The 13,032-nt window shown below is 24.5% G+C and overlaps 1 protein-coding gene across 1 annotated transcript; it reads right to left on the reverse strand.

Annotated features, from left to right (window-relative positions):
* Positions 1–1,019: 1,019 nt before the first annotated feature.
* On the reverse strand, positions 1,020–7,643 carry LOC114123252 (FAST kinase domain-containing protein 5, mitochondrial). Its single transcript, XM_027986155.2, has 8 exons — positions 6,866–7,643; positions 6,057–6,321; positions 4,947–5,150; positions 4,658–4,889; positions 3,260–3,384; positions 2,152–2,305; positions 1,859–2,082; positions 1,020–1,277 (listed from the first exon to the last, which is right to left on the reverse strand). Exons 1-8 carry the CDS (start codon positions 7,507–7,509, stop codon positions 1,191–1,193), a joined length of 1,935 nt encoding a protein of 644 aa, XP_027841956.2. The 5' UTR covers positions 7,510–7,643; the 3' UTR covers positions 1,020–1,190.
* Positions 7,644–13,032: the final 5,389 nt, after the last annotated feature.

Here is a 13,032-nt window from a genome sequence, read left to right on the forward strand (position 1 = left end):
TGCATTTGTTTTAAACTGTAAACAAAAATATTCCAATATAGTAGATATAATATAATTTTAAAGTGTATTAACCTCAATAAATCATAATTAATAACATTAATACATTTCAAATTTTATAATAAGTTTACTTTTAAAGGTTATATAAATGATTTGTATTGTGGTATTAAATTTTTTATTATGGATATCAAATATTTCACTTTAAATTGGTGAAATATCTCAAATTTAAAAATTATATAAGTGCAGTTAAGAAAGTTTAATATTCTTAATTCAGTATAAAATTGTTTAATGAAGATCAAGATTAATTCATAGGTACAATATTATAACAAAAAATATTTCAATTTTCAATAAATTACTAAAAAAAATTTTATTATATAAGTATTCTATTTAGGGGGTTCTAGTTTGTCATATTCTAAGGAGCATTGTATAGGCAATTCATTATGAATATTATGATGAAGCTAGTTAATGTGTATGCGTTTACACCTTACCAGCAAACCATATCAATTCTCGCACACACATTCATTTATCAAATAAAATTATGGCCATACGAAAAATTACTTTTTGAACAGAAATAACAGAAATATTCTTCCACTATGACAAAACATGAGACCTTTGGCTGGTCCAATTTTAAATCTATAAAAACAACAAAATTGTCTGACATCTTTTCTTAAATTTGTTTTAAGTATTTATTGAAATATATTCTGTCTTGCTTATAAACAAGTGAAATATGTGTACAATTTTAAAATCTTGTTAATTATACCAAAATCATAATTACGTATTTTGAAAATGTCTTGATCAAAACTTGAAAAAGATGTCAAGCATAAGTACTAAGTCTTAAAAGAAATAAGTCACTAAGCATAAGTCAGTTTGATTTATCTACAATTGAGAATTCTGAAAGTGCACTTAAATACTTCAATTATTCAAATTCATTTAATAATTACATTAATTATACTTAAGTAAGTACTATAATATTATACTTGTAAAAAATCATTTTAATTACTTAGCATCAATTCAACAAATAATAAAAATAATAACAAGGTTATTCTTATAATATTTAATAATTATGTCATAATTAAATTATTCAACAATTATATTTATTATTGTAAAAAACAATGCATGTAAGTTACATTGCAATTGTCTAAAGCAACTAATTAATAACTTAAATATGAATAAAAACTAAGCAGTACATATTTTTAATCAAAAGTTATTCCATGGCTCTTCAATTTTTCTGATATGAATGTTTGAAAGTCATAATCAGTTCCCAACTCTCTATCAGTAAACTGTAAAATAAATATTTAAAACCATACAATTAATAAACTATATACAAAATTATAATTATAGTATAATTACTAATATTTATATACCTACAGGGATACAATAATATTAATTGGAGATTGTGTATTTTAAAATGTATATTGTTCTTTAAATTATTCATTTTATTGCTATAGTAATTATGTTGTAAAATAAATTGCTTTAGCAATATGAAGGTTTAAGTATTATTTTAATTTTTAAAACGTAAGACTTAGATTTAATAAATAATTTATTGATTTATTTCAAATATAGCAAAAACTAATTAATTTCCATTGCATTGTACATTGTACAATGTACACAAGTTAGTTTTCAGGAGTCATTAATATTGATCATTAGACGTGCAAAATATAATTAGAAACCTAAAAGTATAACAATTTTTTAAAACAAAAGTTAAAATAAACAGAAAAATTTGTATTTTAATTTCAATGTTGTATTTGTTTATAAATTGTTCTGTTAAGGAGAAAATGCACAGTAGGATTATTGAAGTACAGATATCAATCAATATTATTTGTATCATAATACTAAACAATTTTGTATACACAAATCTTACCAAAATTGGCTCATAGCCAAGTTTCTTAAGTTGTCTGATTTTACACAATGTTAAACCATTATACTCATTACTATAATAGAGTACTGAATTTCTAACAAGAGCTGTTATAGCAAACCATTTTCCTAGTTCTGGCGGTTTCTTAAAATCACTCAATACAGTTCTATTTTTCATTGTTTCAGGAATAGGCACTGGTTTACCATTTGTATTGATGCAAAATAATATATCTAGAAATATAGTAAAGGAAAATTAATAAAATTTAAAATTACATTAGAAATTAAACACACAAACATTACCAGATTTTGGATGATGAGGAAGAGGGTAACAAACGTGTAAATAAGCCTCATTTTTGAATAGGCTTAGAAGTTCTTTGTAAAGTTTAATAAAGTTCTTGTCACTTGCACCTAATTTAGCCACAGTACTTGAAGTAGGTATATGCCATGCTAAATGCTACAATACATAACACAATAAGCTTAAAATGGAAAACACAAATAAAAATATTAGAATTTATTATTTTTAAATAATAAATATAGATAATATTGTGGTCTGCTTTTAATAGGAGTAAATAAAAAATAAGAATTATTTATTATTACAAAGATTAATTTTAAAAATATATAACATACATAGTATTTGAATATGAATGTCAATAAAAATACAATCTATGAATTTAAAAATACTAAAGGATTAAGATAATGTTTTATTGATGTAACAACAAATACTATATGACTACTAAAATATTTTTTGATATACATTAAATTATATTTGTATTAAATATACAAAATATTTAAATATAATTTCAAATTCAAAAAATTATTTTGCTATAATACAGATATATTTTATACTATTTGTTAAATCAGAAGTATTTATTTTTAATAAATCACATTAAATTTTGAACTTTTATTTTTGAAAATTTAAATATATATTTAGCAAACATTTTAAATTAAAATCCCGCAATCCACATGTGATGTTAATTTCTTGCAGACATACAACAAAGCAAATTAGCGTTCAAGAGAACCAATTGTATGTTAGGTTCATCAGTGGTTAAGAATTGAAATTGTTTGATATTTTAATTTTAAACTAGACAACATATTTTATTTAAATATAATACTAACAATATTTAATTTATTTTTATAATAAATATATAATTAAATATTAAAATCATAAATTATTATAATTAATAACATGTCATATTTCTCTTAACGTTATTGAATGTCTAAAAAAAAAATGATATACATATAATATCTTGTAAAATAATTTTTCAATGTTTAAATGAAAGAATAGTTATCTGATAATTTAATTTTAAAATAATTTTAAATTTAGGTACAATAACATGTACAGAATGATTTATGTTGATAATAAAATAAGTAACTATGTGTTATTGTATGGATAAAGATAGATACTTACTTCATTACAAGATTCTTTCAATGTATCTGGTAATAACGAACCAGAATAATCAGGACATTCTATAAGTACACTATTGTTTAAACTTACAATATCACGTGATATATTAAATCTGGATAATCTTTTTCCTAAAATTATTACACATTATTTAATTATTACTTAACATAGTTTTTAAAGCTAGTTAACAAAATAACTATAATTGTAACTTTATTTTTTAAATTTTTAATAAAGTATAATGTTTTCTTGTATCACTCTAGTTATACTCATAATTTATTAAAATATTTCAGATAAGGTTTAAATTATTAAAATTTAGGTATATAATTCATTTAACTTAAGTTAATTTATTTTTATTTTAGTTTTTATGTATTTTAATTGAGAAATTTAAATTGAAGTAATTAAATAAATTAAGACACTAATTAATTCTTTATATTATACACTAACATAACAGAAAGTATCTCAAGTATTTATCATTTCTAATAGCAATCTAAAACAAAATATACATTAAAATATACTAATTGAAACAAAATTGGTACAAGATAGAAAACAGCAAGGTTAGAAAGATCTACTGAAAAAAGAAAAGACAGTCCATACACCTAGACATAAAAACGAAGGTACTATTTATTTGTAAAAAGTAATGATAGATAGTGATTTTAACAACTATTATGAAAATAAAAATGTATCAAATAGCAGTTTACAGAAGCTAAGACGGTACAAACAGTTGAAAAAAATTAACTCCAAAACATATTATAATAATAATCATTTCATTTGATAGAAAGTTAATACATACAAATTTCTTAAAAATTAATTTATTAATTTTTTGGTAAAAAGAATATTAAGTATTGTTTTCATGAGACGTGTTCAGAGTGACTGCCTTTTCAGCTAAGCTTGGCAAGTTATTTCTCAAAAAAAAAAAAACAGCTAGATAAATTTTAAGCAAAATAAATGTTCCATATTAAATGAATACTTCTTAATTCACTCTTAAGGATAGAATTACAAATTAAAGTTAGAATTAAGTATGAAGTACTTAAATACAATATTATAACTAATGTAATTTTTTTCTTAATTTTGAAATTTTTAAAAATGTAAAATTATTAATTAATAATTCATTATTTATTATTTTTATTTTATTATCTCACAATTAAAAATATAAATTAGTGATAGTAACAATAGAAAACACAGTTTGTAAATTCTGGAAATGCTAAAAAACTTTATATTTAAGAAAAATGTTGTTTGCTAATGGTAGGGATATTATTCCTTTATTTTATTTTCAGTAACTTAAATTAATATTGAGTAAAAAAAATAATATGAATATTCAAAAAAATATTGTTGAAGATTCCTTATATGTATGTTAGTATATATGTACTATTGTACTATACATACAGATATTTTTTTTTAACTTACCAAAACATTTATGAAGAGTTTCAATGTTTAAAGCTTTTGAAATACAATCTTTAGGATAAATACTGTTCACAGCTAAGTATGACAAAGTATAAATATAACATCTAGGATGTTCTTCAAATTCAACATTTCTTGTATCATTCTGGAGTTCCTTAACAATCATCTCAAATATACATGGTGTTGTTTGTGGATTATAATTCAACATAGTTAAAGCCAAAGTTATTCTTTCTAAATCCTTAAAAAAAAATTATTATATATATTTATTCAGATAATTATTATATTTTTTTATTACCTTAATTCTAGCTAGAGATATTTCATCAACTATGCGCTGTGATATTTTTTTCAAAAGGTTTTCATGTTTAATCAATAAATTAGTACCCAATAGAGCCATATGAACACAGCATACTAATTGTACTTCATCGACTTTATTTATTAAAACATCCATTAATTTGTACATATAATCAGCATGCTGATGCCTTGAGCAATATCTAAATATCTAAACAAAAATAAAAATTTATTTAGAGAAACATAATGTTTATAATTACGAAGGGTAATGATATTATATATTTTCCATAAATAAATATTATTATTATTGAATAGTTGGAAATAATTAATGGATTTCCAGTTGTATACTAACACATAATATTTAAATATAAAAATATTATCAATTTCAAATGTTAAAAATATTTTTCATAAATTGTATTTAGTTTCTAATATATATTGTTTGTTTGAATATATTCAAGCCATAAAAATAAATAAATTATAAAAACACAATTATGATTTTATGTTATCAAATTTATTATGTATAACTGCATTTTTCCAACATGTTCATAAGTTCATGCACATTTTGTGTTTTATTTTAGTTTAGTGCACTAAATTCACAGTTCTAATGAATAATAACTAATAAATAATACATATAATATAAGACAAGATCAATTAAAACACAAAGTGGTTTTAAAAACATCAAACTATTAAGTAAATCTCTTTAATAGTAAGTTATTTTACGCCTGTAATTGAAGTATTAAATAACATTTTAGTTTAAATATTTAACTGCAGTGTTAATTCATAAATAGATTTTATAAAATAATTATAATATTAAAGAAAAAAAAAGTTATTTTGTCAATAATTATACAAATATTTATTTTGATGGTATCCAACAAAATAAAAATAAATGAATAAAAGGAAAAGAACAATGATTTTATAAAAGTAAAAGAAGCTATTAACAGAGATATTTTAGGAATTGATTGTGATGCATGCACAATATTAAAGATAATACACTGCTGTAATATACCGATTATTGAAAACCCTAAAGCTAGAATTTTGTTGGGCAGCTGTACATTCTTTTATTGAATAGAGTATAGAATTTTTATTTAAATCATTAAAGAATAATAATTTTACTAACCTTTAAAAATGCAGCCAATTCTATACTATTTATGTTTTCAATTTCTTTAATAACAGAGTTATACAGATTTTTTACAAGCTCCTGATTACGTATAGGGGTTTGAGTTTTAAAGAATCCTAAAGACACTATGCCCAATTCATTGATATTAAAATCGTTGTAATAAGCACATATTTCTTGTTCAATATCATACATTGGTAATGTTGGCAAAAACTTTCTACTTGTGTTAGCATAAAACATCATCTGAACTAATTGCTTGGGAGTCAATCTGAAATATTAAAATTTATTATTTTAATTTATATTTTAAAAATATAGTAAAAAACTTAAAATTAATTATAATGTTTCTACACTACATACAAATTATTTTAATACATTGATTTTTATCTACCAATAACTAACTTTTTTATACTTAAACTGTTATGATCTGTAGTTTCATAGATGCTTTTATGATTAAATAAAACATAGGAATATTACCATGTATATATTATAGAAACAAATTTTTGTTTTAATATTATCGTCTAGTTCAGTAGTGACGCACGTGGTAAACATTAACATTGTATACACTATGTTAATAAGGAAATGTTGTTGTTTCATTAATTCAAAGGAGGCATGATTATTTTTTATTTTTATTTTAGGGAATGCGTGAACCAAAAGTTTAAGAAACTGCTAGTCTAGCTTGATATATATATCAAGTGTTCAATTTGTAATAAATTGTATTATCGTAAATTAATTACTATATCACAGTATATTAAATATTTACTAATGAAAAACATTTTACTTCAGAATACAAAATTTTTTATCAATGTATTTACCTTGACGGCTTACGTGCTAACTTCCTGACACCCATCCAAACAAAATTACTCAGTCTAGACAGCCTCATCAAGTACCAATGGTCCATAAACAGCAAAAGCTTGTTAAGAGTCCAACGCCTATGCCTTTCAATGCACTGTCGGTCAAACTCAGACCACAGACGATGGTAGACAGGATCCTTGGCATATTTGGTGTCCCACAATGGTATGAGGGTCAACATGGTTGACAGCTGCTCATCAGTCATCTGGGGCAGGACACTAATCAGACGGTCCCGAAGACCATCATACACCGTATCAGCTAGTCGGTAGTCTTTTCCCTTAGCGTACAAGCTGATCGCTATAAAGTCTTTGTACAGTTCGTCAGCCGTCTTAACACTGAAGTCCTGACTGATAAGCTCATGAAACTGCCGAGCAGTAATCGCTGTTGGCCAGTTGACAGCAGACGAGTCTGGATTGACAATCGTAGCACGATATGCAGGATCTTTGACCATCACGTTATGAGCGTTGTAATTTTCAGTGTTCACGTAGGAGTAAAGTGCTGAAGAAGACGTGAACGCCGGCCAGATATGAGCGAATGTATTCCGATGTCCGTAATTGTTCGCGAACGCCCGACTAACGAAAGCCAAACGGCTCAGTGTCTGATTCATGGTGTAATTCGATTGACGTCGATAAGATTTCAAAATGTCAACGTATAATTTTGATCAGAGTTGACCATCGTTATTTGGTAGAAACCTGAAACGATGAACTATAAGAAAAATACAACTGCTAATCGGCATGTTTGATAACAATTTTATTATCTATCATATTATTATTAAATAGATGGCAAACGAGATTGATAAGAACAAAAACGACACGAGGATGTGTGGAGGTAACAATCTTCCTACCTAAATGCTCACGTCTATTATAATGGTCATTACTCATTACTCATTAGCCATGAACTCAAAAATATTGGAAAATCTTCCGGGAGCGAGTTTTGCGGTTAACGGTAAAAAATGCGAGGAAAAAAAGTATGTAATTTAAAAAAATATGGCATAATTCTAGTTTAGCTCCCAAGCGATTTTTTGGAAAATTTTTTTTTTCAAATTATGTGTTTGTATGCTTTATTTAATGGTACTTTTAAAAAAACTCGCTCAAACTTGTTGTATAATATTCTGTGCTATTGCCGTGGGTCGTGGAGACCATTTTTGTTATTTTATTGTTCGATCTATTTTTTATTATATTATTTTGTGTACGTTGTCGGAGTGCGTCGATCGACGATTCAGACTGACCGGCGACCGATAGATTATTATTTATATAATATATATTTAGTATGTTTGTCTGACTGTCTAGTCTGTCTGCACTCGCTCGCCGATATGGGCATGCAAAATTATTATAAAATATTATATAGATGTGTCATGTGTTTTACGATTATTCTTTTCTTTTAAATGTATACATTCTGACAACCAATTAATGGAGGTAACCACTCTCCCATCACGATAAACAAATTAATGTAACTAACTTAATATTTTATCGATGTCTCAATGATCAGTAAAGGAGTCAGCACTCAGCAAGTGCCAATTAGTGATTGGATTTATAAAATATTCAAATAATTAGTAGGTACCTAGCCGAAGTATGAATAGTCGAATAATTTATTCGAACAAGTAGATACACATTTCTTGAAATGATTATATAAATAATTAAACGATAAATATTATTTGTGCAAAGTTTATTTTCGATATAACAATCGAAACTATTAATAACAATGTTTGATAATAAGAATAATGCTATGACTGCTACGAGTAAACGACATACTAAATAATGACTAACATGCTAATAAATAGGTATTCCTATAATTTAATCTAAACACTCTAAACTGAATATAATAACTATTGAAAGTAAAAATTACAAATAGATAGATAGTAGGTACTAGGTATTTTAAATCACGCTAGCCACTACCTAGTAAAGTTAATCCCACACTTATTCCTTTTTAGTTATTATAGATATAGTATATACTAATCATTGGCGCGTCCAGCACAAAATAATTGGGTAGGTAGGCCCATTTTGTTCTGTAGTGTAGTAACTATTAGGACTTATACTTTTTGAATAATAACAAAAATTGAGTCGTTTGAGGATAAATTGTTATCGTTACGCGATTTCATAAAAATTTAAAATTCAAACGCTCATAAAGTTTTTTCTATAATGATTTGTGAGGCTTTGAGTTTTTTCTATTGCCATTTGAAGGAAAACTTATGGATATAGAATAAGTTAGTATTGAATTTTTTATTCTTAGATATAATAAATACAAACATTTTTTTATAAATTTACATAAATAAATTTTCAACTACGAAATTACTTGTATATTTTCGTAATTTTGACATAATTCGTAAATATTTGAAGTTTAAACGCTTATAAAAAAATCGTGACTAACGATTTTTGACTTGTTTTAACTAAAATAAAAATAACTTATAAGAAACCTTTTATTAAATTTTCAATTTTTTGTTGACCCAATTTTTTTTATCGACACTTCAAAAAAAAAAAATAAAATAAATACTTAGATATATTGAAAATTTCAACTGTCAATAAAGAACTCAAAAAAAAAGGCAAAATATTTTGAAAAGTTAATTGTATATAGATAACACTAATATAAACATTTGGTGAAAATTTCAAGTATTTACAGTGATAAGTTTTTGAGTTACAACTATAAAAAAAAATCGATTTTGTCGATTTAACTGGTTTTCAGTCACATTTTTTGAAAACTACCGGAAATTTTTTAGTTTTTACTTCTATAATTGCACCAAGGATATTCACTTTACCATCTGAAACCACCCCCCGAAGTTTAAAATTGAAGAATTATTTCGACAAGTTATGCATATGGACAAAAAAAAACACACATTAGTGTAAAATCAATACATTCATCACTTCGTTCAGAATCTAAAGTAGGTACCTACCTAATATTAATTTATAGAGTAAACGATATTCTTCTATTTTTTGTAGATAGATGTGTGTGCAGCACCTTTTTATATTGTTAGTATCAGTGGTATCATGATAATAATATGCAATGATAAATATTAATAATATTAATAATACAATTTTTACTTGTGATAAAAAAAATCAAACTGTCAAATAAAAATTGGGCAGGCCGTGGCCTAGTCGGCCTACGCTGTAAACAAGCCACTGTTACTAATATACTTATATCTTATGTTATCTATTTTAACATACTGGCACTGCTGTAGATAGAGCATAATTTCACTGTGAAGTAGTATTTGATATAATGATTTCACAGGATGAACAAATTGGTAAAGTTTTAAAACTTGTTTTACAAATAAAAAAAAAACGAAATATTATTACGGTAGGTATATTACTAATTTACCGAGCACCCTAAATTTATAGCCATTAGAAGGTTGTTTTTTGTAATATTTTTTTACTTTTATTTTTTAACTTCGAGGCTTACCCAAGGTGGTTTTACACATCAAGTCGAGGAATATAAGTACTAATGTTACTATATAAGGCGGAGCGTAGAGCAGCGAGTTAATCACAATGTGCGCATCACAGCTCAATAATTTTAATCCCCCCCCCCCCCAAAAAAAAAAAATGATCAAATCCCACAAAAAAATTAACGATTTTTTATTCTGTAATTATTTTTGATAAATTCTGATAGCACCAACGTTTTAATCAGGTTAAAATAAATAATTACCAAAATAGAAAACTTTGATTGATGACTAATCAATAATTCATAAATTTATTGTTATTATCATTATTATTTTTTTTACTTTGACCTTTCGATCATTTAAAACATTTGTAGGTACTTGCTAGATTTTAATTTTTTAAATATTTTTAATAGGTAGGTATTGTGTTTACTGTTTATATATGCTATGATGTATTGTATTAAATCCTATAAATTTTTAATTAAATATAAATGATGTTTCAATTTACGTTTAAAAAATTCTTAACATTACTCACAATCACATGCAAATAATTAAATCGACTTTTTAAGTGTAATTAGAAAATAAAAAATAGTAAATAATTAAAATTCACAAAAAATGCTTAAATGATAATTTTTTTATTATTTACACAATAAAATATGAATACAAGGTTCCTCATAAATAGTTAAATTACTAATTAAAAAATATTTTTTTATAAACGTATAAATTTAGAATTTTGACAAAATTTGTAAAATCTCTAAAATATATTCAAACTATTTTGTAGTTAGAAATTCATAAAAATTTTACTTTTCATATCTAAGATTTTAAAATTGAAGAAGTTCTTTATATGTTATTCATCCTATGTTAAAAAAAAATTACTACCAAATAATACCGAATAATCAAATTATTTTTCTTATGGGCGTTTAAAGTTGGTATTTTTTCAACATTACATATTCAGATATTCTTCCGTAAAATATCATAACTATTTCTCCTTAATCGACTTTTGATATTTTATTGTAATTAAAAAACAAATAATCATGAATACATGAATTTAAATATGTATTAATATTATAACATATATTTAAAATATCATTTTTTACACACGACAACATTTTTAGAATATTTATTTAAAAAAAATTTTATTGTTTTTAATTTTTTTTCTATAATATGTCGATAATTTTTTTCCCTATAGAAAAACTTGAAAACTTAATACAAATTTCCTCACAAGTAACTATATATTTCATAGTGAAATTAAAAAAATTAAAACATAAGTTTAATTTTTTTTTCATTTAAAAATATGGCTTTAATAACAAAGATTATTAGCCTAGTATTATTTACAAACTAAATTTATTTATATAATATTATAATAATAGAAAAAAATTAAACAGAGTACATAATATGCAATTATATATACCTAGTAGGTAGTAGGTATTTACAACTTTTTATCTAAACCAATTACTTTGAAAAACTTGAAAATATTGACTGGCTATCTTGATTGAGGGCTTCTTCGAGTAATGTAGGATTGTTGAGGAGGTGAAGTGATGCTAAGAATTTGGGGCAGTTGATAGTTATATGTTCAATTGTAAGGGGTGACTTAGGTACATGTGTCATACGCTGGTCTGAGTTTCTTGGTGTGATTAAATAGGATTGGGTGATATTGGAGTGGCCTATTTTCGCTCTGTTTATTATTATTTGTTCTCTCCTAGATGCGTTATTAGCATCATTTTCCCCTATTTTCAGTTATTTTTTTACGCTCCTCAGTTTGTTATTGGGAATGCTATCCCAATAGTTTTGCCATGTTTTAAGAATACGTTTTTGGTCTTCGCTTATCAGGTCTTTGGTGGGAAATTTTGTCTTATCTTAGATTCGCAATTGCATCAGTTTTCTCGTTCCCCGAAATTCCTACGTGGAATGGGACCTACATAAAATTTATTTTGTTTTCGATGATGAGATAAGTTCTCTGACAAGTTGAATAAATTCGTTCTGTGGGTTATTAATTTTTATAGATATTTTTTGAATCAAATTTGGACTAAATTATATATTTAAACTATAGATATAGATATTTTATATGTTTTATTTTATTTTTTAAATTTTTATTCATTTAATGTTAATTTTCAATGCAATGTTTTAGGCAAAAATATATTCAATCTGCTTTATTACTACTTTTAAAATTGATTAATTTGTATAGTAGCAATATCATAAAACATAGCTCAGAATTTATTGGTTTTCCTGTTCAATCATACCTATCACGGAATTCAAATACATCCTCACAGTGATCCACTGCTATACAGCAAAATGGTACCCACTTGTCCACTTTTTTTATACCTACACGTTTTTAAATACTAACTTATAAATATTAATTAGGTACTTGTGAAATATTATTATATTTTAATATTTTATGTGTATACAATATACATACCTACTTATCCATGTAAAAACGTACATTCAATTTAAGAAATAAAAATGTATAAAGGTACCTAATGTACCTATTGTTCTTTGGTTAGTGTATGTATTTATTATTTAAATCAAAAAATTAAAATGTGTTATTTAAACTAAGAAAAGTTACCTAGTCTACCAAAATAAATTACTTAACCATTTAAAGGTACTTCGTATTGATAAGTTCATGCCTTTATTGTTATTAATAAGAATATAATATTAATTTTAATCAACAGCCAAAGTTATTTATGTTGGTACAAATCATTTTTATTAATAAATAATAACTATTATAAGTAGGTAATAATATTTTAATATATATTGATATATATTATT

The sequence above is a fragment of the Aphis gossypii genome, chromosome X, assembly GCF_020184175.1.
Source record: "Aphis gossypii isolate Hap1 chromosome X, ASM2018417v2, whole genome shotgun sequence".
In the NCBI taxonomy this organism is placed as follows: domain Eukaryota; kingdom Metazoa; phylum Arthropoda; class Insecta; order Hemiptera; family Aphididae; genus Aphis; species Aphis gossypii.

Coding starts and splice junctions, on each gene's coding strand:
- LOC114123252 (XM_027986155.2), bottom strand. CDS start 7,509: ATGAATCAGACACTGAGCCGTTTGGCTTTCGTTAGTCGGGCGTTCGCG. Junction 5,151..6,056: donor AATTGGCTGCATTTTTAAAG/GTTAGTAAAATT, acceptor ATTTTTGTTTAG/ATATTTAGATATTGCTCAAG. Junction 3,385..4,657: donor AACTCTTCATAAATGTTTTG/GTAAGTTAAAAA, acceptor TAATAATTTTAG/GAAAAAGATTATCCAGATTT.